We start from the raw sequence: 23,842 nt of genomic DNA, 5'->3' as shown, positions 1-23,842 counted from the left end.
CATTAACTAATGGTGCCTCCATAAGTCTCATCAAGCCCACTGTAGACCACAAAATGTAAAATGAACAAACCAATTTGCTATATTTGCCTATGCAAGAGGAGGTGTGTAATATCCATACTTTGGGGTTGTACAGTAGGACAGTGACACTTAAGATGGTCCTTCTAATGAGTATAAAAATGGTCCCTAGCCCAAGGGCTATCCAAAACACTTGACCCTACCGTTTTAGCACTAATAGAACCTGAGGTATGAGCATAGTAAAATCCCATTGTTATGAGCAGCGTATTGGAAGATATTGGTAAGCGTGCTGTCGCATGCATACCAATACAACAAGCCTCCCACAGTATAAAAAAGAAATTACTAATGTACAGGCATTCAAAAGGACACTAAAAATGTTCCTCATAGATCAACCTCTTTATAAAATGAATAAGGCGACCTTTAATGTAAGAATAGAGAAAACCAATTAGGTAAAAATACACTCTTATAAGAAAAATGTGATACTTTTACTTATGTTCTGAAAACAAAATTTTGTATTTTAACTTAAATTATGATAATTAATGTATATTTATTTTTAGGATAAAAACATGTACTTTCATTTAGTCTACTCTTTCAAATATACCCTTTTAAACTTACCCCAATTAACCGCATGTTGTAATATTAAATGCAATCTACTGTTCTTAAAAATGAGTAACATAGTATATATGTGATATATAAAACTCTCATGTAATACTGTATTGTTTCACTTGAAAAAGAAAAGAAAAAAAATAGCACAGATCAACTGGGAATTTATACCTAATAGTCTCTGCCTCCTGAACAATAGAAACCACTGGAGACAGGCTAATGCCATGAAGTGGTCGGCTTATTTCCTGCATATTGGCGAGAGCTGTTGATGAATTTCCATTTATATAAGCCATGGTGGAGAGAAGCAGTGCTCTGGCTGTCTGATTAGCCACAGGTCCATCGAATACGTCTGACAATTCTGTCAACAACGGCTCCACTTTTGTTTCCAGTAGATTTTCTATGGCAGCAGTCTATGAAAGAAAGAAACAAATAATATCTGCTTTATTAATAGAAAAAAAACATGCCCATACATTAGGGACCACAAAGTAATGAGTTATCAAAATGTCTGATTAAGCTGATGCTCAAAATTTATTTATATTTTCCCCCTCAAATTAACAACCTTTAGTTGCTGTGTTTCTCAAATGTTAGAAATTCAGAGCAAAAATTTCATTATGACAACTCTATAAACAGTATCCACAATTCTTGCTTTTTGGCTTCTGCTGTGTGGCATATATACAGTGTTGTATTCATTGTGCACTAGCATTAATATAACTTTTATAGAACTTATAGTATGACACTAATGAAATCAGTCTACTTTGCAGTGAAACTATCTTATCATTAATGGCCTTTACTTGCAGGTTTGTCATTAAAAAAATTACTGGAAAGCTTAGACTTTTGAACAAGGGCAACTAGCATATGAGGAGAATCACAAATAGGACATGCTACATTCAGTGTATCATTTAAAACAGCACAGATGCCACAGTTTCAGATCAGGGATTTATAATCAAGCTTAGAACGTGTTTGAAGGGTTCAAAATACATGTGTGACTTAAGTACATCACAGATAATGTAAATACATAGTGTGATTATCAACAGCAGCAATTTTGTGATATATGTTGATGTTAATGAAGATGTCTAGGAGTTACTCTCAGCTGTGTGCAGCAATTTCTACTCCGAAATATGCTCTGTTGATGGCAGAGATGTTGATCCACAACATGAGTCATGTGTGATCTAGTATTGTCATCTTGCAAGATGAAATAATTATCAAGTAACTGGCATAAGGACTCATATGACCATTGAGTACGTCAACACTGCAGACTGAACTTTACAGAACCATTCATAAACATTGAGAGTCATATCCATTCACCTAAAGCCATACCAAACCACACAGGGACACTGACTTATCTGAAGGCATCACTTTTACAGATGTTTGATGGATAATGATAGTCATCATTACGTTAGTACTTGTTCCATATATAACGAATATGACATTTTATAATGATGCGAAATGTGTCTGTTTTCTTTACACATATTCGGTTACTTCTTCATATTTAAAAATTCATCTATTGAGCAGGAGGAGTTGTCATTCAGAAATTCTTTAATTTGTTTTTAAACATTGGTTGGCTGTCTGCCAGACTTTTAATACTATTGGCAAATGACAAAAGATTTTTGTGGCAGCATAATTCACCTCTTTCTGTGACAAAGTGAGATTTAACTCAGGATAGTGAAGATCATCCTTTCTTCCAGTGTTGTAGCTCTGCACTTCGCTATTATTCTAGCTATGCACTTCACTATTGTTTTTGAATTGGGATGGATTATTAATAACAAATTTCATAAATGAATATATGTATTGTGATGGTACTGTGAATATCCTGAGTTCCTTAAGTAAATGCAAGGTGATCTTGGGTGGGGTCCAGCTATTATTCTGATTACTTGCTTTTGTGCAATTAATATTTTCTCTCTTAATGATGAATTACCCCAAATTATGATGCCATATGAAAGCAGTGAATGAAAACAGGTATAGTATGATAATTTACTGATATGTTTATCACCAAAATTTGCAAAGAGTAAGCAGCTGAACCTAACCATTTCAGCAGATTATTAATGTGCTTCTTCCAATGCAGTTTCTCATCAGTGCACAAACCCAGAAATTTTGAATATCCTGCCTTAGCAACAGACTTCTGTTCAGTCTATATTTATCAATGGTGCTATGACATTTACTGCACGGAACTGTACATACTGTATTTTCTCAGAATTTAGTTAGAGTTTTTTTTGCAGAGGACCACTTAATAATTTTCTGAAAGACATTATTTAAAATTCCTCAGCTAATTCTTGGTAGTTGTGTGTGATTACTATACTTGTATCATCATAAAAAAGAACTAGCATTGCATCTTCATGAATCTAGAGTGGCAAATCATTAACATATATTAAGAATAATAAGGGACCTGCGACTGAACCCTGTGGGATGCCAGCCTTGATACCTTCCCAGTTAGAGGACTCTGATTTTTGCAGACTATCTTTACTGTTAATTTCAACATTCTGCATTCCTCCAGTTAAATATGAATTAAACCTTCTGTGCACTGTCTCACTCATATCACAATACTTAAGCTTATCTAGACGAATTTCTCACCTAATCAAAACATCTTCCAATACTTGTACATAATGTATGTCTGGTAGACCTGGAGAGCTGCATTCGTAACAGATATTGACAGAACTTACTTTTTGACTGATTTTTCATAGGTGTACAGCTATTGAGATTTTTTGGTTATATCACAATTTTCATGGACAAACCTGAACTTAGTTTTCAATATGTTATTAGTTCTGTGTCTTTGATATTGGTCTTTGTGATTATAAAGAAATTCTTGACTCAGCAACAAATCTGTCTGGACATGCATTTGCAAATATTTTAGTTGCTAAGATTGGTATACTACTGAAAGTCAGGGGCCAAGAATCTAATTTTTATTTATCTTCTCAGTTTATGTGGGACCACCTGAACCAAAACTAACTGGTCACAGGAGGAGTCACTCCATACACATTTCCCAAACTGCTGATCAGGGGACAAGGAGAAGAAGGAAAAAGAAGATGAAGACAAAAATATGAAAATAAGAGTTTTGTGATAGTATCTGCTTCCAAGCAACACAATAGATTGCAAGGATCTGAATGTCTGTGAGAAACTCCTATACAGAGAAAAAGGAGTGTGCTACAAGGAAATTTTTTCAATTTATATTTGAAAATCTGAGGTTTTTCACTCAAATTTTTCCTTCCTGCTGGAAGCCTGTTGAAAATTTAGACTGCAGAACAGCACACATATTTCTCTACAATGGTTAAATGTTAATCAAGTGCATTTGTTTTTCAAAAAGCTCCAAGTGCTGTCCTTGGTGTAATGCTTAAATACAGCACCACGAGACAGATACTGCTAGCAAGAACAACTTCTGTTTATTGAAAGTTACCAACAAAATCTTTGGGACTGGAGCAGTGTGGGGACCAAAGGCACAATTCTGAATGTACAGTAATTCACTACAACTTAACCCCCTCCCTTTCCATCCAATTTGCTATTCTTGTCCATGACAACATAAGCCTTCTTGTGTCAGTGATAGGATTAACAGACTCCACAGTGACATGCTTTGTCAAGAGGTGTTTGTGAATTACACAATTAAAACCTATTTATTTTATTTATCATGTCATAAGCAAACAGTATGCAATATATGTCATACGTATCACACTCACCCTGTTTTTGACACTTGAAATAAGATCATCAATGTTCGCTGTGGCTTCAACAAACTGGAGTAGCCCATTGTGAACATCATCATTTCCATACAGCGCTACGCCCACTGCACCACTGTTGGAAAAAAAAAAGAAGGGAAAAAGATAGATTTAAATCTGTGACAATTCTCTAGAGCTTACACAGGTCAGTTTTGATGAAAAACAGAATAATATTCATAGATGTTATTGGTTTCCTGATTGGTATAATCTTCCTGCATGTGAAAGTAATTAAATAGTGTAACAGTACCAGAGAAGGAAAGTTGCTACTGGCCATATAGCAGAGACGCTGAGTCGCAATAGGCACAACAAAAATATTCACACAATTAAAGCTTTCAGCCATTAAGGCCTTTGTCAGCATACACACACACACACATAAATGCAACTTGCACACACGTCTGCAGTCTCAGAGAGCTGTGGTTTCAGCTGCAGTCTCAGAGAGTTGAAACCACAGAAGAGAAGGTCAGAAGAGTGAAAAAGGCATAATGTTAATCTAATTATTGACTGCCATTTACACAGTTTGTTCAATACGATCACCAGAGATGTCGGCGAGATGCTGTACAGTGTCAGATTTACAAATCAAATGGTTCAAATGACTCTGAGCACTATGGGACTCAACTGCTGTGGTCATAAGTCCCCTAGAACTCAGAACTTCTTAAACCTAACTAACCTAAGGACATCACACACATCCATGCCCGAGGCAGGATTCGAACCTGCGACCGTAGTGGTCGCTCGGTTCCAGACTGTAGCGCCTAGAACCGCTCGGGCACTCTGGCCGGCGTCAGATTTACACCTGGTGACCAAAATTGGAACTATTTTTTTTTCCTGCGTAAATCTGTTCCTTATTAACACATTAGAATATCCAAAAAGTTTCGTTGTTGTACAATAATTACAGGCTGCAATGGACCTCTGTGAGTAGCTGTACTTTAATGATTGCCCCCCGGTACAGCAGCTATCTTTGCCACATACGGCGATGAGCCGAAACATTATGGCCACTGTCCACCATGAGAATTACTGCCATGTGGTGACATTACGGCCACGTGACGCGATGAGAAAAGTATGCAGGGTATACATAAAGTCCGGAAACACGTTCATTTATGTATTGCACAAGAACCAAACAGTGTGCAGATATCATATATATGTCATTTTGAAGAGAAGCCCTGAAATTTTTTTTCCTGTATAGCGCCATAGCGTAGTTTGGTAATTTGCTGATAGCGCTAGTAGTATGGCTGTTACAGAAGGGGACAGCTGTTTCAAGAAATGACCTCACCAATCACCAGATCTCACTCCGTGTGACTTCTTTCTGTGGGGACACATTAAAGATCTGGTGTATGTACCGCCTCTACCACGTCATATAGCAGAGCTCTGGGAGAGAATACGGGAAGCGACTGCCACAGTCAACGATGCCATGCTGGGAGGGTATGGCAAGAATTCGATTACCGTATTGACGTCTACCGGGTCACTCATGGTTCGCATATAGAGTGTTTGAAAAAAAAAATACTTTCAGAGTTTATCTTCAAAATGCAATATGTATGACATCTGTACAATGTTTAGTTCTTGTGCAATAAATAATTGAAAGTGTTCCCGGACTTTGTGTACTCCCTGTATAAATGGAGCAGAGACAAATGGGGAATCATTCTAGCAACTATATGGGTCACAGATGGAGAAATCCACTGACATGAGAGACGTTCGCATAAGCCAGATTGTTGTGGCCCGGCACCTTGGAACGAACGTCTTGGAAACGGCGAAGATGGCTGCTGTCATGAGCATATGTGACAGATGATGGAGGACAGTGTAACTACAAGTAGGCAACAAGGCACTGGACGTCCACGCCGCATCATAGGAAGTAGATGGCAGAGGTCTGCCTACTCTGTAAAGCACACGTGGCAATCTGTGGCAGATCTGTCGACAGAGCACGGTGATGACCTGGGTATGTGTTCCTTGGTACACCATTCAGCACAGATTGGTGAACGTGGGGCTTCACAGGAAAAAGTGGTTCAAATGGCTCTAAGCACTATGGGACTTAACATCTGAGGTCATCAGTCCCGCTGGCCGGGGTGGCCGGGCGGTTCTCGGCGCTACAGTCTGGAACCGCGCGCCCATACGGTCGCAGGTTCGAATCCTGTCTCGGGCGTGGATGTGTGTGATGTCCTTCGGTTAGTTAGGTTTAAGTAGTTCTAAGTTCTAGGGGACTGATGACCTCAGAAGTTAGGTCCCATAGTGCTCAGAGCCATTTGAACCATCATCAGTTCCCCAGACTTAGAACTGCTTAAACCTAACTAACCTAAGGACATCACACACATCCATGCCCCAGGCAGGATTCGAACCTGCGACAGTAGCAGTAGCGCGGTTCCGGACTGAAGCGCCTAGAGCCGCTCGGCCACAGCGTCCGGTTGCTTCACAGCAAATGACCCCTGTGTGTACCCATACTGACCCTACGAGGTCGTCATTTACGATTGCAATGGGAACGGGATCACATGGATTCGACCGTGTATGAATGGCAACGTGTCACCTGGTCGTATTAATCAAGTTTATTCTCACTTCATGTGGATAGTCATGGTCCGGATGCGCTGTCATTCAGGCGAATGGCCGCTAGAAACATGCCTCATGTGACGAACAGTGGCTGGGGGAGGGAGAGGCGGAGAGCCACCTGAGCTTCTGTGAGAAATGAGGTAGAAAAGGCACCACGAAAGCTGCAGATTACGTATATATTGTCGTGGACCACTTGCATCTGTTCAGGCTCGATGTCATCCCCGATGGTGTTGGTATCTTCCAGAAACTATGGCAGCTGTCCGTCTCACAAGGCCAGAATGGTGCTACCGATATATGAGTATCGTGACAGTGAACTCACGTTTATGTCTTTTCAATCAATTGTGCCTGATCTGAACTCGATAGAACACATCTGGGAAGCTGTTGGACTACAGCTCTGCGCCCACGTACCGCCGGCCCGTAATTTCCGGGAACTGGGTGACCTCTACGTAGGCGTCTGGTGCCACATAGCTCCAGAAATCCACCGAAGACTTGCCGAATCCGAAACCCTGTTAAGCTGGTTGTCGTAACATTTTGTCCCGTTAGTGCATGCTTTTCTTACGTTATAAAGAAAATCTTCTTTTATAGGCACTACTCACGCCATGCTCCGTCGTTATATGAAGCATGTAAAATCGAACATATTTCATTTTGACTGTACTTTACACTACATAAAGACATGATCAGCTGCGACCATTGCGAATGGAACTATAAGGTAACTTCTAGTGTGTCATTAACCGCTTAGTGTAACGACAATGCGCCACACAGTTACAGGGTCACTTTTTTGAAACCCCTGCAATGCTCTCCCATTGCGATGCAGAAGTTTGAAATTTGGCTCAAAGGTGTCTACAAACTTCCTCTTTAAGTTTTTGTATGTCCATCTTTGTAACTGGGTGTGTGAGGGGCATCAGCCTTTCGCTTATGTAATAAAATGGAACTCCTACTGCCATCCTTATGATGTTATTTATTGTATGATACCAGTTTCGGTGCTTCAGTTGGTTGGTTGGTTGGTTGGTTTGGGGAAGGAGACCAGACAGCGTGGACATCGGTCTCATCGGATTAGGGAAGGATTGGGAAGGAAGTCGGCCGCGCCCTTTCAGAGGAACCATCCCGGCATTTGCCTGGAGTGATTTAGGGAAATCACGGAAAACCTAAATCAGGATGGCCGGACGCGGGATTGAACCGCCGTCCTCCCGAATGCGAGTCCAGTGTCTAACCACTGCGCCACCCCGCTCGGTCGGTGCTTCAGTGCCCCATCTTCACGCCTTAGCTGACGCTGAGGGGGTTAACACCATCCAGATACACGATTCATTGGCGGCCAACATCTATAACTGGGCCGGCCGGAGTGGCCGTGCGGTTATAGGCGCTACAGTCCGGAGCCGCGCGACCGCTACGGTCGCAGGTTCAAATCCTGCCTCGGGCATGGATGTGCGTGATGTCCTTAGGTTAGTTAGGTTTAAGTAGTTCTAAGTTCTAGGGGACTGATGACCACAGCGGTTAAGTCCCATAGTGCTCAAGCCATTTGAACCATCTATAACTGGTTTTCGCAGATTACCTGCAATAGCCATGTTGTCTCTCTAACTAACAACTCTGTAATTGTGCAAAATGGTGGCGCCGTGTGATGCCACCCTCGAGTTTGCCGACGGTTCAGACAGCAAGGTATGGATGCGTGCGAAAAAAAGCCCAGAACTCTGAATTTCTTGTAAGGTGTAGAGTGGTTTAATGATGTCACATGAGCACCAAATTTCACCACAATTCTGCACAACACCAATGTGATCGTGCTACACGATGGAAAGGTCGTCACCCCCCCCCCCCCTCTCCCCTATCCATATTTCCCACAGTTTTCAGTGGTATTTGCAAAAGAATGACATTCTTGACGACCTTTGACACAGTTGACACATCCCTGACGATTTAACCTTTCTCCAAAGACGATGGGTCTGCAGCCCCGTTGAACGAGGCATGACCCCTTTGGGATGTAGCACGACCGCAATTTTTGCCCTAGCATTCAGGATGAAAACACTACGAACCATTCAGAATCATTCGACGAAATTTGAACGTGACCTGAAGCAGGAAATAGTGTTTATGTTTTCTCAGTCCGTCTTTTGCCCTCCTGTAGTGTGATCAAAAAGGGTGGGGGTGGTAACATTGACACGTGCGTGAATAAAATGGTGAAGGATCCCCGTAAGACACCTCAGTTCGGCAACACCTTCAGTTTGCAACCGCACACCTTTGTTGAGCGCTTTAAAAATGTACCTGTACAGAAACTTTGGCACACATTCCGCTGAGTGTCGTTCCGCCTCTGCCCTAGCACCTGGGGACTTGCAACCCATTAGACACCTCTTCGATTCCGCATGCCTGCAGGCAGGCGCTAGACCAGAAGCGGAGCGCCTCTCAGCTGAATGTGTGTCTGTCTCTGTACAGATAAATTTTTAATTTCCTCAACAAAGGTACATGGGTGGAACCGAGGGTGTTGCCGAACTTGGGAGGGGGGGGGGGAGAGCGAGCCTTAGAGGGGTACTTCGCCATTTTTTTCACGCACGTGTCAATGTTGCACACCCTCAACCTCCGTTGATTACGCCACAGGAGCGCGCGAAGCAGGAGGTCTGGAAAAGCATACATACCCTTTGCTGCTTCGAACCTCATTCAAATTTCGTGGATTGATTTTAAACGGGTACTAGTGGTCGCACACTGTGTATCAGAACAAAAATTGCTGTCGTGCAACACTTCAAAGGGATCTACATCTACATCTACATCCATACTCCGCGGATGGCGGAGGGTACCTTGAGTACCTCTAACCGTTCTCCCTTCTATTCCAGTCTCGTACTGTTCGTGGAGAGAAAGATTGTCGGTATGCTTCTGTGTGGGCTCTAATCTCTCTGATTTTATCCTCATGGTCTCTTCGCGAGATATACGTAGGAGGGAGCAATATACTACTTGACTCCTCGGTGAAGGTATGTTCTCGAAACTTCAACAAAAGCCCGTACCGAGCTACTGAGCGTCTCTCTTGCAGAGTCTTCCACTGGAGTTTACCTGTCATCTCCGTAACGCTTTCGCGATTAGTAAATGATCCTGTAAGGAAGCGCGCTGCTCTCCATTGGATCTTCTCTATCTCTTCTATGAACCTTATCTGGAACTGATCCCACACTGGTGAGCAATATTCAAGCAGTGGCGAACAAGTGTACTGTAACCTACTTCCTTTGTTTTCGGATTGCATTTCCTTAGGATTCTTCCAATGAATCTCAGTCTGGCATCCGCTTCACCGACGATCAACTTTATATGATCATTCCATTTTTAAATCACTTCTAACGCCTACTCCCAGATAATTCACGGAATTAACTGCTTCCTGTTGCTGATCTGCTATGTTGTAGCTAAATTATAAAGGATTTTTCTTTCTATGTATTCGCAGCACATTACACTTGTCTACATTGAGATTCAATTGCCATTCCCTGCACCATGCGTCAATTCGTTGCAGATCCTCCTGCATTTCAGTACAATTTTCCATTGTTACAATCTCTCGATATACCACAGCATCATCTGCAAAAAGCCTCAGTGAACTTCCGATGTTATCCACAAGGTCATTTATGTATACTGTGAATAGCAACAGTCCCACGACACTCCCCTGCGGCACACCCGAAATCACTCTTACTTCGGAAGACTTCTCTCCATTGAGAATGACATGCTGCGTTCTGTTATCTAGGAACTCTTCAATCCAATCAAACAATTGGTCTGATAGTCCATATGCTCTTACTTTGTTCATTAAACGACTGTGGGTAACTGTATCGAACGCCTTGCGGAAGTCAAGAAACACGGCATCTACCTGGAAACCCGTGTCTGTGGCCCTCCGAGTCTCGTTGCAGCCCCACGACGTCGTTAGAGGACTGAATCGTCTAAGGGAGGGGAGCGCTGTCAGCAGTATCAAACGTCGTCGTGAGTGTCGTCCTTCTGCTCATCGCCCTGAGGTCATTTCGTGACGATTATGAACGGCGGTGTGTCTGAAGCGTCTTCCTCGGCCGCCAGTAAGAAAACGGGGTGATTTCAGTGCTGGATGTCGCGGTTCTGACCCCATCACAGAGGTGTGAAAATAAGGAGTGGAATGTGGGTAAGAGGTGCTATGACGACCTTACCATCGTGCGACACACCCACGGTGGCGTTGGGCAGAACTATGGTGAAATTTTGTGCCACTGTGACATTATTGAACCACCGTATACCTCACACGAACTTATGACCTGTGGTCTTTTTTTTTTCGCTTGTGTCAACACCTTGCTGTTTGTAGCGTCGCCGAGCCCGAGGATGACATCGCAGGGCATCACGCTTTTGCATCGCCATAGGGCAAGGTTGTAGGCAATGGGAGACAATTACGGGACTTAAAAAAATAAAAATAAAAAACAACCCTTTAAATGTGTCGTGTAGTGTAATGTAATTGAGGCAGCAGCCTTAAGCCGTCGGCACACGGACCGTGCCGTCGAACATTAACGTTGAGCGTGCCAAATTCAACGTGCTGCTGAACGCTCAGGAACGATGCGACTTGTGCATACGGTACGTGGTCCCCAACGTGGTATACACGATCGCAACGCACTCCAGCGGCAGTTGAGGGATGTTTCTAGTTCGTAAATTACACTGTTTACTCAACGGACACGCCAAAATTCCCACGTTAGCTCTACTATTTCCTCCATCGTCCACGAAAAGGAAAGTACCATGTCCAATCAGTAAGGACACAGGCTTATAAAAGTTTAATTAGAAACAGTGCAGTACAAATTTGGAATACTTCTCCGCATAAGATAAACATTATTTCATCAGTCCCACATTTTAGTAAAACCCCAAAGTCAGTCTTGCTTTATCAATGTTCCTACCCAGTAGCAGAATCTTTGCACTATGTGAATTACGAAGCGTAAAAGAAAAAGAAGCAAAATGTAGCGCAAGCTGTCCTGTAGATTAAGCCAATCGAACAAAGTCACCCGTCAAAAAAAGGTGAACTCATATTTACATAACATCAAATATTATAGTATATTCTTATAGTAAACTAATAATAAAGTATCAGAACCTAATGAAAACGTGAATGTTAGGAAAAAAAATATGGAAGTGTCAAGACGCGAACCACCGCCCGAATGAAGAACATAATACTGGTCAGTGGCGCTGCTCTTTACGCTTTTTTTTTTTTTCGTTATGGTCCGTTGTATTTCGTCGTACGGACGTCACATGACATCGGTTGAAATTCGTTGTCGATTCGTTCACTCACTTTTTTTATTACAGAGGGTAGCTAAACCCTCTGACCAAACACTCTGAGCTACCATGCCGGCTACGCTAAGCCAACAACACACTCCTTGCACCTAATCATATTATGTTACCCCTTGCTGAAAACCTTGATCGTTGATATGTTACTAATTGAAATTTAATTATAACAAATTGTACCAATATCAATGCGTTTTGGGTGGATCTTCAGTGTGTCGCTGCCTTCAAATAGCATGCTCTCATAATGCGCAAGTTACAATAATTCGTTGGCCACGAATATGATGTTTATCATTATTTTATTGGAACGAATCACACAGTTAGAAACGGATTTTCCACTGGTTATTAATTTGCTGGTGCTCAGAAACGGCATATATACATATAGGCTTGAAATGAATGCCAATATAGCGCCTCACAACTCTGTACTGAAGGGAGACGGTGTGCGTGTGACGTAGATGGCGTTGTCCCATCTCATTAGTCAACGCTCAGACACACGCTCAGAATATCTGACATGCCAGATATTGCTCTGCACGTACGGAAAGACTACTGAACGTGCTATTCCACGCTATGACGTCAGAAACTCGGCACGCTCAACGCTCAACGTTCGGATGCACGGTCCGTGTGCCGACGGCTTTACCGCAGTGGATACACTGGTTCCCGTCAGATCACCGAAGTTAAGCACTGTCGGGTGTGGCTGGCACTTGGATGGGTGACCATCCGGGCCGCCATGAGCTGTTGCCATTGACCGAATAGTAGCGGCTCCGGTCAAAGAAAACCACCATAACGACCAGGAGAGCGGTGTGCTCACCACACGCCCCTCTATCCGCATCCTCAGCTGAGGATGACAAGGCGGTCGGTTGGTCCCAATGGGACACTTGTGGCCTGAAGACGGAGTGCTACTGCTGCTGCTGCTGTAGTGTATTTGAAATGTGTGTACGCACACATGTTCAGTGAACAGCTTTTGTGGAAACGAACAAACAGCGGAAAGACTTGATACAGCGGCGGAGCCTGGCATGAGGGATACACCTGGCGGCGTTTACACAGCAACAGCACATTTCTCGCATAATTTTGTGGTAAGTTTCGACCCTAATGTTAATAACCGTTACGTCATTGTACTCCGTCTTTTCAAGGGCTTTTAAATGCACTTAACAAAAGTACATAATTCCATTAAAAAACTATACTTGTTTTAACATCTCGGTTGACACAAGAGTCATGTAGATTGAACATGTAAGAGAATTACGTGCCTCTCTGCATACTGTCGTAAGCCGGAAACCTCGATCTGACAACTTGAACAGCTCATGAAATAAAGGTGCTGCAAGTTAACACTGCCTGAGAAAAATAGAGATGCGCCTAGAAGACTCGGTCTGACAACCGTGTAACGTGGTACACTTACACACACTCAACGTATATATAAGTGATTAGTGCTGCTGTAATTCCAAGGCCAGTCATCAATGCTGCAAATGCTCGTAACAGAAAACTGTGCTACCGAAGCCATAAAAACTGCGCTGTGGAGCAATGGTAGGATGGCATTTGGTCGGATGAGTCTTGTTTCATTCTGTTTCCAACTTCTGGCAGAGTTTACGCCCAAGAGTGAGAAATAACGCCGGCCGGAGTGGCCGAGCGGTTCTAGGCGCTACAATCTGGAACCGCGCGATCGCTACGGTCGCAGGTTCGAATCCTGCCTCGGGTATGGATGTGTCTGATGTCCTTAGGTTAGTTAGGTTTAGGTAGTTCTAAGTTCTAGGGGATTGATGACCTGAGAAGTTAAGTCCCATAGTGCTCAGAGCCATTTGAACCATTTTTGAAAAATAACGGGGGTTTGACGATTTGGGCAGCCATATCGTGCTATTCGATGGACCCCATGATTTCTCTGGAAGGTAGCATTACTGCCGAGGATTCTGTACCCAGTTTGGCTGAGCAGGTCCATCACGTGGTACAATGTCTGTTCTCCAATGGTGACACTATATTCCAGGACGACAAGGCCCCTTTTCACACAGCTCGCATCGTCCAGGACTGGTTTTGTGGGCACCAGGATGAACTATCGCATCTCCCCTGGTCACCCAAGCCTCGCGATATAATTCAGCCTTTGTTGCCTTCGTCGCGGAGAAGGGTATGTGATCCTCAGTCATCGTTGCCTGCACTTGCCAGTATTTTGCAGAAATGGCTCTGAACACTATGGCAGTTAACATCTGAGGTCATCAGTCCCCTAGAACTTAGAACTACCTAAACCTAACTAACCCAAGGTCATCGCACACATCCATGCCCGAGGCAGGATTCGAACCTGCGACCGTAGCGGTCGCGCGGTTTCAGACTGGTATTTTGCAGAAAGAGTGGTATAAGATTCCCTTTAAAACCTTACAAGACCCATAGTTAACCATTTCGAGACGAATGGAACCTGTTTTGAATGCCACCGTCTTTGCTACACCGTATTAGGCATGGAAATTTATTGTGTTTTTGGTGTCTCCATATTTTTTGTCTAGCGTCTGTATGTATATCATCGTAAAAGTAACGCCTAATGATCACTTCTTTTGCCTATAGAAATATACTGGTGGTAAAAAGTTGCAACACCAAAGAAGAATTAATGTACAGCAATGAAATTTCTGGAACACATTTGTCTAGGTAACATATGTAAGTGATTAGTATTTGAAGATCACAGGTTAATGTAAACGCGGGATGAACCATTGCAAATCTGAAAAGCTGGTACGTTAATAACCGGAGCTGAACGTTAGCGTGCAACCGATGATGCATTGCGTTGTACACAAGTCGGGTGTCAGTTTGTGGGATGGAGTTCCATTCCTGTTGCACTTGGTCGGTCAATACAGGGACGGTAAATTCTGTTTGTGGATAACACTGGAGCTGTTGTCTAGCGATGTCCCATATGTGCTATATTGGAGCCACATCTGGTGATCGAGCAGGTCAAGGCAACATGTCGGAATTCTGTAGCGCATGTTGGTTTACAATAGCGGTATTTGGGCGAGTGTTATCCTGTTAGAAAACACGCCTTGGAATGCTGTTCACCGAGCGAGGTGGCGCAGTGGTTAGACACTGGACTCGCATTCGGGAGAACGACGGTTCAATCCCGCGTCCGGCCATCCTGATTTAGGTTTTCCGTGATTTCCCTAAATCGCTCCAGGCAAATGCCGGGATGGTTCCTTTCAAAGGGCACGGCCGACTTCCTTCCCCATCCTTCCCTAATCCGATGAGACCGATGACGTCGCTGTCTGGTCTCCTTCCCCAAACCACCAACCAACCAACCAACCAATGCTGATCATGAATGGTAACACAACAGGTCGAATCACAAGATTGACGATAATCATGTGCCTTTATGTTCTGATGTATAATAAATCTCATTGTAATATTTAAGCCGCATATCATTTCGTAGATATATGCAGAATACCATTTCCTGTTGTTTATTATGTTAAAGTTCTCTTTTTTTTCTTTGAGTAGATTACGATTTTTATTAAATTATTGTGAGTGTGCACTCCTTATTTTACCAACTAGCAGGGCCCACCATCATTTCCTTCCGTTACCGTTCTGCACATAATTAGTTAGGTGGTAGGTAAGGAGGGGGTCGAGTGCATGTCTCGTTCTCATGTAAAATTCGTCAGAATTAAAGAGGTACAAACTCTTCTCCACCCCGGCACCTCCCTGGAACCCTGTCTTGAATGGTAACACAACAGGTCGAATCACAAGATTGACGTTCAAATTTGCATTCAGAGTTCATGGGATAACCACGAGAGTGCCCATACTGTCATACGAAATCTCACCCGAGACCATAACTTCAGGTGTAGGTCCAGAGTGTCTAGTACGCTGACAGGTTGGTTGCAGGTCCTCCTAACCAACACACATCCATCTCTGGCATCGACGCAGAACCAGCTTTCATCAAGGAAACAGTCCAGACTAGAGATGGGGGATCCGCTCTTGAACTGATTCATAGAGTTGAATCTTTCAAAGGAGTGAACAATCAGTGATTCAGAAAAAAAGAACGGTAGCTCCAAACGTTTCCCACGGCAGAGAGAGAGAGAGAGAGAGAGAGACGGAGCATATCAGCAGCGCCTCTGCTGGTCACAGCGCAGTGCACACCACACAACACAGCCAGCGCCGGCCTCTGCCCTGCTTCTACCTTGGCTGCCTGCATTGTGCAGTGCCCCATTGGATTTTGTGTTTCACATATGCCGTGCCGTCTCTGTGCGTCGTCTGCCGCGTGCAGTGTCTGGCGCAGCTTAACTTCGCATCGCACTCTGTTGGCGATCGTTTCAGTCGCACGTCCTGCCCTCTGGGCAGTTGATGCTAGCAACAGGACAGAGAGCCACCTAGCGGATAACATAGGAACTACTTGCAACAACCTGCTCGCAAGGGAACGGACGATTTGTCTCAGAGCGGGTGAGTTCACCGCCCCCCCCCCCCACCCTCGGAACTCGCCCGCTCAACGCTCACCCCACCGTTCTCGACTCTAGCCAGAGCGTTGAGCAAAGCAACTCAGGTGTCACTCTGGTCTCTGCGGTCTTAGCTCACACAGTAATACAGCTCGCAGCTCGACCTGCTCGACTCAGTGCTTCTGCATCGGAGTTCGTCTCTACTGGATATTGTTCTTCGTAGTAATACCGCTATGTATATTACATTATTATGTTATGTATACATCATTTGTTTTTATTTTATTTTTATTTGTTTAAACTGATCAGATTAGGTTCCTGACGACTCCTCTTACTATAGGATTTTTATTATGGACACTCGAATTTACACTTTAATTACGAGCGAACCGATAAACGTATCGCAAAATGTGATACACCTATATTTTTCTTGTCTTATTCTGTGTAAGGCTATATGCAGCACTTTCGTTTTACAGTCAAATTTATATATTTTTTTTCTTATTCTGGTACGGATTTTGCGATTTTAGGCGTCTTCGGAAGGAAACGTTCACTTTAAAAATATATGGCTTGCAATGTATTTGTATGAGGTTAATAAAATTTTAATACATTATAGCCAAATATATTGTTAATGTAAATCTCAAGTTACAACATTTCCCGATCACCCAAAAAACCACGATAGTGCAAAATAAATCAATAATCAAAAACTTTGTCATATCGTGGAAATTTCAATAAACAATACAAAATTCTTACTCATTATCTGTGTTACTTCAAAATAGGATCAAATAAGATCCAAATACAGGTATAGTACTGGAATAAACCAAGTTTAAAGGGCAATGTGCCTTCCATTTATTTTCTATTGTAAATGAGTGGTGAGTCATGAAAAAGAGCTAATTCATTTCTGGGAGTGAACAGTTCTGATCCGATCTCTGAAAAGAACAGTTTTGCCCATCTCTAGTCCAGACCTCCACCCTGCGCTCCAGTGAGCTCTCACTTGACATCACCGCAGTCGCAAATGGCGGTGGTTTTGGGTCAGTGGAATGCATTCTACAGGTCGTCTGTCTCATAGATGCCCTTGAAATGAGCGATTTGCTGTGCCACTGTGCTGCCAGCTGCTGCTCAAATTGCTGCTGCAGGTGCAGTACTACCCGTAAGAGCCGTACGCCGATTACGACGGTCTTCCCTCTCGGTAGTGCTACGTGGTCGTCTTGAGTCTGGTTTTCCAGGGACTGTGTATTCTCGTGACCACAGCTGCCAGCAGTCATGTAAAGTGGTTACATTCCTGCCGAGTCGTCGTGCAGTATCGCAGAAGGAACATCTAACTTTTCGTAACCCTACTACATGACTCCGTTCAAACTCAGTGGCGTCTTTGTCGACTTGAAGGTATTCGTGACTAAAATTAGCTAACCATCACTGATCTCAAAGGTAAGTAACGCTCACGACCGTCACGGCGTGTATTTAATGCAAACCTGGTTTGCATACTTGTAGCGGCGTTACTAGCGCCACTCTTATGCGACTGGTACGAAATTTTAATATCCATCATCTTTCCTATATAGAAATAACGCCTGGCGACTTTCGTTTATGTCTCACAATTCGATTTTTTTCCCGTCAGTGTAGCTTTAATCCGAGTTTGATATGAATCTACGCAATACGTTATCTGATCGACGTAATCACTGAGGCTTTTTGCAGATGATGCTGTGGTGTATCGAGAGGTTGTAACAGTGGAAAATTGTACTGAAATGCAGGAGGATCTGCAGCGAATTGACGCATGGTGCAGGGAATGGCAATTAAATCCCAATGTAGACAAGTGTAATGTGCTGAGAATACACAGAAAGATAGATCCTTTATCATTTAGCTACAAAATAGCAGGTCAGCAACTGGAAGCAGTTAACACCATAAATTATCTGGGAGTACGCATTAGGAGTGATTTAAAATGGAATGATCATATAATGTTGATCGTCGGTAAAGCAGATGCCAGACTGAGATTCATTGGAAGAATCCTAAGGAAATGCAATCCGAAAACAAAGGAAGTAGGTTACAGTACGCTTGTTCGCCCACTGCTTGAATACTGCTCAGCAGTGTGGGATCCGTACCAGATAGGGTTGATACAAGACATAGAGAAGATCCAACGGAGAGCAGCGCGCTTCGTTACAGGATCATTTAGTAATCGCGAAAGCGTTACGGAGATGATAGATAAACTCCAGTGGAAAACTGTGCAGGAGAGACGCTCAGTAGCTCGGTACGGGCTTTTGTCAAAGTTTCGAGAACATACCTTCACCGAAGAGTCAAGCAGTATATTGCACCCTCCTACGTATATCTCTCGAAGAGACCATGAGGATAAAATCAGAGAGATTAGAGTCCACACAGAGGCATACCGAGAATCCTTCTTTCCACGAACAATACCAGACTGGAATAGAAGGGAGAACCGATAGAGGTACTGAAGGTACCCTCCGCCACACACCGTCAGGTGGCTTGCGGAGTATGGATGTAGATGTAGATGTAGATGTAGAATCTTCCAGACAGGATGATGATAGCAATCCGACTGATGATACCGTGGAAAGTGATGCAACGTGTATGGGTAAAACAAAAATAAACAAAATGTTCTGCGTAGCTTCAGCCCGGAACCGCGCTGCTGCTACAGTCGCAGGTTCGAATCCTGCCTGGGGCATGGATGTGTGTGATGTCCTTAGGTTGGTTAGCTTTAAGTAGTTCTAGGTCTAGGCGACTGACGACCTCAGATGTTAAGTCCCATAGTGCTTAGAGCCATTTGAATTTTTGTTCTCCGTAAAGCGCATATTGTGTCCAATTTCTCTTTGCAAGCACGTGACGTTGTAAGGATGACAGAACGTCGCTCGCAGAACGTACAGATATGGCGACTTGTTTCGACCGCTGTGTCGCTATGCCGCCTGCGGCCGCGCTGGCACTGTCAAGAGACGGGAGCGCAGCGCACGCAGTGTCGCGGAGAGGTCCTCGCCCCGCACCCAATCGATAGGCGGGCGGGCAACACGGAAGCGGCCGGCCCGGGTAGGCTCAGCACCGCTTCTCTCCGCAACGAATTCTGCTGTGGGCCGGCCGGCCGGCGGCGGCGGCGGCGGCGGCGGCGGCGGTCGCGATAGAGGGGGAAGCCGCGGTGTGGGATGTGGTGGGCCGGGGGACAACTGCTGGAGGGCTCTCCCTGGCCGACACTACTTCTGGTCCTCCGTCACCAGCACTCAGTGGGCTCACCGGGGCGGAACAGCGCTCTCCTAACAGCCTCCATCGCCGTTTACAGGCCTACGGAACGCCGTCACCGACTTATCCAGTCGTCAGAAAGTGGCCAGTTTTTATTTTGCCACGACAGGTTTCAAGTCCCTATCATCAGATGGTACACAGTTCTTAATGATCGTTTGTAGCGTTGTGGAAGTCCTCGTGTAGCTGTGCAAGACATAAAAAAAACGAAACAAGTAAGGACGGAATGTGGAGAGGTATTATGCGGACAGTATATCGTGGCTGAAATGATAATTAAATCAAGAACCTAAGTTGTCGACAGGCGTTGATATACATCAACGCGGACAGTTGAAAATGTGCGCCCCGACCGGGACTCGAACCCGGGATCTCCTGCTTACATGGCAGACGCTCTGTCCATCTGAGCCACTGAGGGCACAGAGGATAGTGCGACTGCAGGGATTTATCCCTTGCACGCTCCCCGTGAGACCTACATTCTCAAATTAATGTCGACACACTACATTCGTAGTGCTCCTGCCCATTACACTCATTATCAGCTTACCAACCACAGACCTTCCTCTTCTGTGCTGGATGCACACGCATTGCCCAAACTCTTACTGATTCGGTAAGATTGTCTGCCGCGAGTAATGAGTGTAATGGGCAAGGGCACTACGAATGTAGCGTGTGGACATTAAGTTGGGAATGTGGTCTCACGGGAGCGTGCAAAGGATAAATCTCTGCAGTCGCACTATCCTCTGTGCCCTCGGTGGCTCAGATGGATAGAGTGTCTGCCATTTAAGCAGGAGATCCCTGGTTCGAGTCCCGGTCGGGGCACACATTTTCAACTGTCCCTGTTGATGTATATCAACGCCTGGCGACAGCTTAGGGTCTTTATTTAATTATCATTTCATTCTAAGAGAGCCGCATGGTCACCGACCGTATCTGTTCTTTCTTCATATGTACCGGGTGATCAAAAAGTCAGTATAAATTTGAAAACTGAATAAATCACGGAATAATGTAGATACAGAGGTACAAATTGACACACATGCTTGGAATGACATGGGGTTTTATTAGAACAAAAAAAAATACAAAAGTTCAAAAAATGTCCGACAGATGGCTCTTCATCTGATCAGAATAGCAATAATTAGCATAACAAAGTAAGACAAAGCAAAGATGATGTTCCTTACGGGAAATGCTCAATATGCCCACCATCATTCCTCAACAATAGCTGTAGTCGAGGAATAGTGTTGTGAACAGCAGTGTAAAGCATGTCCGGAGTTATGGTTGGTTGGTTGTTTGGAGGAAGAGACCAAACATCGAGGTCATCGGTCTCATCGGTTTAGGGAAGGACGGGGAAGGAATTCGGCCATGCCCTTTCAGAGGAACCATCCCGGCATTTGCCTGAAGCGATTTAGGGAAATCACGGAAAACCTAAATCAGGATGGCCGGACGCGGGATTGAACCGTCGTCCTCCCGAATGCGAGTCCAGTGTGCTAACCACTGCGCCACCCCGCTCGGTCCGGAGTTATGGTGAGGCATTGGCGTCAGATATTGTCTTTCAGCATCCCTTGATATGTCGGTCGATCACGATACACTTGCGACTTCAGGTAATCCCAAAGCCAATAATCGCACGGGTTGAGGTCTGGGGACCTGGAAGGCCAAACATGACGAAAGTGGCGGCTGAGCACATGATCATCACCAAACGACGCGCGCAAGAGATCTTTCACGCGTGTAGCAGTATTTTCCTTCTTCTTTTTTTGTGCTGATAAAACCCCATGTCATTCCAAGCATGTGGTCAATTTTTACCTCTCTATCTACATTATTCTGTGGTTTATTAAGTTTTCAAATTTATTCTGACTTTTTGATCATCCGGTATATAGTGGCAGTCGGCCATGACCGTAAACAAACGAGAACTTGGACTGCCCGAGGGAAGAGGAGCGGTGCGGGGGAATAAGCCCCGCCTGCCTCTCGAAGGGCTGTCATACTACGTCCGTGTTCTGTGCATGGCCATAGGGATCGATAATTCCTTTTGTTATAGTGAGAGTTGCATTCGAATCCCTTTATGCACCAGGATTAGTCTCTTCACTCACTTCAAAATAAGAAGAGGAGAAGAAGAAGAAGGAAAAAAAAAACAAGCATTCCACAACACATAGCAAACTGGAATACACAAAGCATGTGGTAGTAGCTACGGCGCAGTTTTTTGCTGCGGTTGGTAGTGGTAGTTCAAGGCAGACCTCTACCGGTCTCTTATGTAACCATAGTTGCCGGCCGCGGTGGTCTAGCGGTTCTGGCGCTGCAGTCCGGAACCGCGGGACTGCTACGGTCGCAGGTTCGAATCCTGCCTCGGGCATGGGTGTGTATGATATCCTTAGGTTAGTTAGGTTTAAGTAGTTCTAAGTTCTAGGGGACTTATGACCTAAGATGTTGAGTCCCATAGTGCTCAGAGCCATTTGAACCATTTTTGAATGTAACCACAGTTCAAAAACTCCCCACCTAAAACTTCCACGATATAGTTTCCGCATAATATCTAGAATTATTTAGATTTGAATGTCAGTTATTTGAATCCGTAGGATTAATCATGGACCTCAAATCACTTTGGAAAACATAAATTTCAGTTTTAAATTATGCAGCCTGCACATATGCACGAACAGACTGACAATTTTAAATTTCAACGCGAAACTTGAGACTCAAATCCAAGAGTGATAGGCTTCAAGCAGACAATGCATGGATTCAAATATACAAACAAACATTAAACAAACAGATCTAATTCAAATTATTTCTTACAATGAAATCTTTCACGTCAGTGTGTCATAGTTGCTTAAGAGTCTTTCGTGCTTGAAGAAACTCCTCGGTTCCTGACGCTTCGTTTAGATCTGCGCTGGACATCTTCGGCGGTGCTCCAGGCGACGCCGAGTCGGACGTCGGAGAGCGACATAAATACTGTGTAAAGTGGGCGTGGTCGAGTTAACACGTGTTCAGCAGAGATGATCTTAGTCAGAGATAAAATTTAACTAGCGATTGTCGTCTGTCAAGGACAAGAACTTATCTATCGAGTATGCAGAGCCACTGTCCACATATCGTTGAGTTGCATGGGCCCTTCTTTTCTGTTAAAATTATCACTATCATTATATACTTTGATGGCTTCTCTGTATGGTAGTGGGTAATTATCTTTGAGAGAGATTATCTCTGCTCACCACGTGTAAATTAGACCACGCCCACTTTACAAGGTATTTATGTCGCTCTGTTATTGTAAGACTCAGCGTAGCCAGGAGCACTCCCGAAGATGTCCAACGCAGCTCTGGATGAAACGTCAGGAACTGAAAAGTTTCTTCGACCACGGCCATAGAGCCCGCAAGATTAAAATTATTTAACTGTAATTCACCATACTTTATAGTGTATATAATCATTTTCCAGAAGCAAATTTAGTTTTCCAAGTATTCTTATTGGTAGATCTCAGTTTTACGACAGTATAGTACTTACGCAAGCTTTCTCGCCCACATGAATTTTGTTTCATCTGTGCATCATTATTCTGCTACTACGATGATCATAGCTAAATGATATCCTCCGTGTATGTTTCGCAGCCTAATCGAGATAACACTGACGCACATCATTAACAAGAAGATGAATAAGCTGACGATATTACAAAAAAAAGGGTTGTTATTGCAGTTATACTGCAAGTAAAACTTGAGCTTCCCATTTAGAGAAGGAGAAGCATTATTCGCCTTTCAGTACCGTATTTTTCATACAACTGGCTTCGTCTTAGCATACCTTGAAGTACAGTTAAATACAAGAATCAGTTATCGTACAAGATTACGAAAAGCAAAGAGCTTATTCAACAACTAAAAGTTTGTTTTGCTTATCACTTCCAACACTGATGAGTCATAACATTATTGCCACCTGCTTGATAGCGATCAGTCTTTGAAACGCAATACGACAGCGAGTCTGCGTGCCATCCATCGAACAGTTCCTTGGTAGTCTTCCAGAGGTGTGTGTGGCAGCAGATGTCTACGCACAGGTCACGCAATTACCATAAATTACCCGCCGGTAGTTTATGCGCGCGGATCTGGCGTCCGGTAGCGTCCCAGATGTGTTCTGTTGGGCTCAGACTACGCGAAACAAAGACATCGACGTGAATTCACAGTATCATGCTTCTCAGACCAATGCAACACGATTCTGGTTTGCGAAAGGGGCCGTTATCCTCTT

At 44.0% G+C, this 23,842-nt stretch overlaps 1 protein-coding gene, 1 non-coding gene and 1 pseudogene across 4 annotated transcripts in view; 1 reads left to right on the top strand and 2 right to left on the bottom strand.

The window, feature by feature from the left end:
* The window catches only part of LOC126163047 (protein tweety), a 1,031,842-nt gene that overhangs the window by 32,349 nt on the left and 975,651 nt on the right, over window positions 1–23,842 (bottom strand). For all 3 annotated transcript variants that reach the window (XM_049919930.1, XM_049919933.1, XM_049919932.1), the window contains exons 5-6: window positions 4,284–4,395; window positions 790–1,028 (exon numbers count right to left, since the gene is read on the bottom strand). In XM_049919930.1, coding sequence (XP_049775887.1) covers window positions 790–1,028; window positions 4,284–4,395 — 351 coding nt within the window. The remainder of the gene's footprint in view (window positions 1–789; window positions 1,029–4,283; window positions 4,396–23,842) is intronic.
* LOC126163384 (5S ribosomal RNA) lies at window positions 12,692–12,809 on the top strand (annotated as a pseudogene).
* On the bottom strand, window positions 20,002–20,076 carry Trnat-ugu (transfer RNA threonine (anticodon UGU)). The gene has a single exon. It is a non-coding gene; the product is annotated as a tRNA-Thr (tRNA).

The sequence above is a fragment of the Schistocerca cancellata genome, chromosome 2 (genome assembly GCF_023864275.1).
Source record: "Schistocerca cancellata isolate TAMUIC-IGC-003103 chromosome 2, iqSchCanc2.1, whole genome shotgun sequence".
In the NCBI taxonomy this organism is placed as follows: domain Eukaryota; kingdom Metazoa; phylum Arthropoda; class Insecta; order Orthoptera; family Acrididae; genus Schistocerca; species Schistocerca cancellata.
The sequence above is the reverse complement of the archived record's forward strand: the minus strand, read 5'-3'. Positions and strand labels throughout refer to the sequence as shown.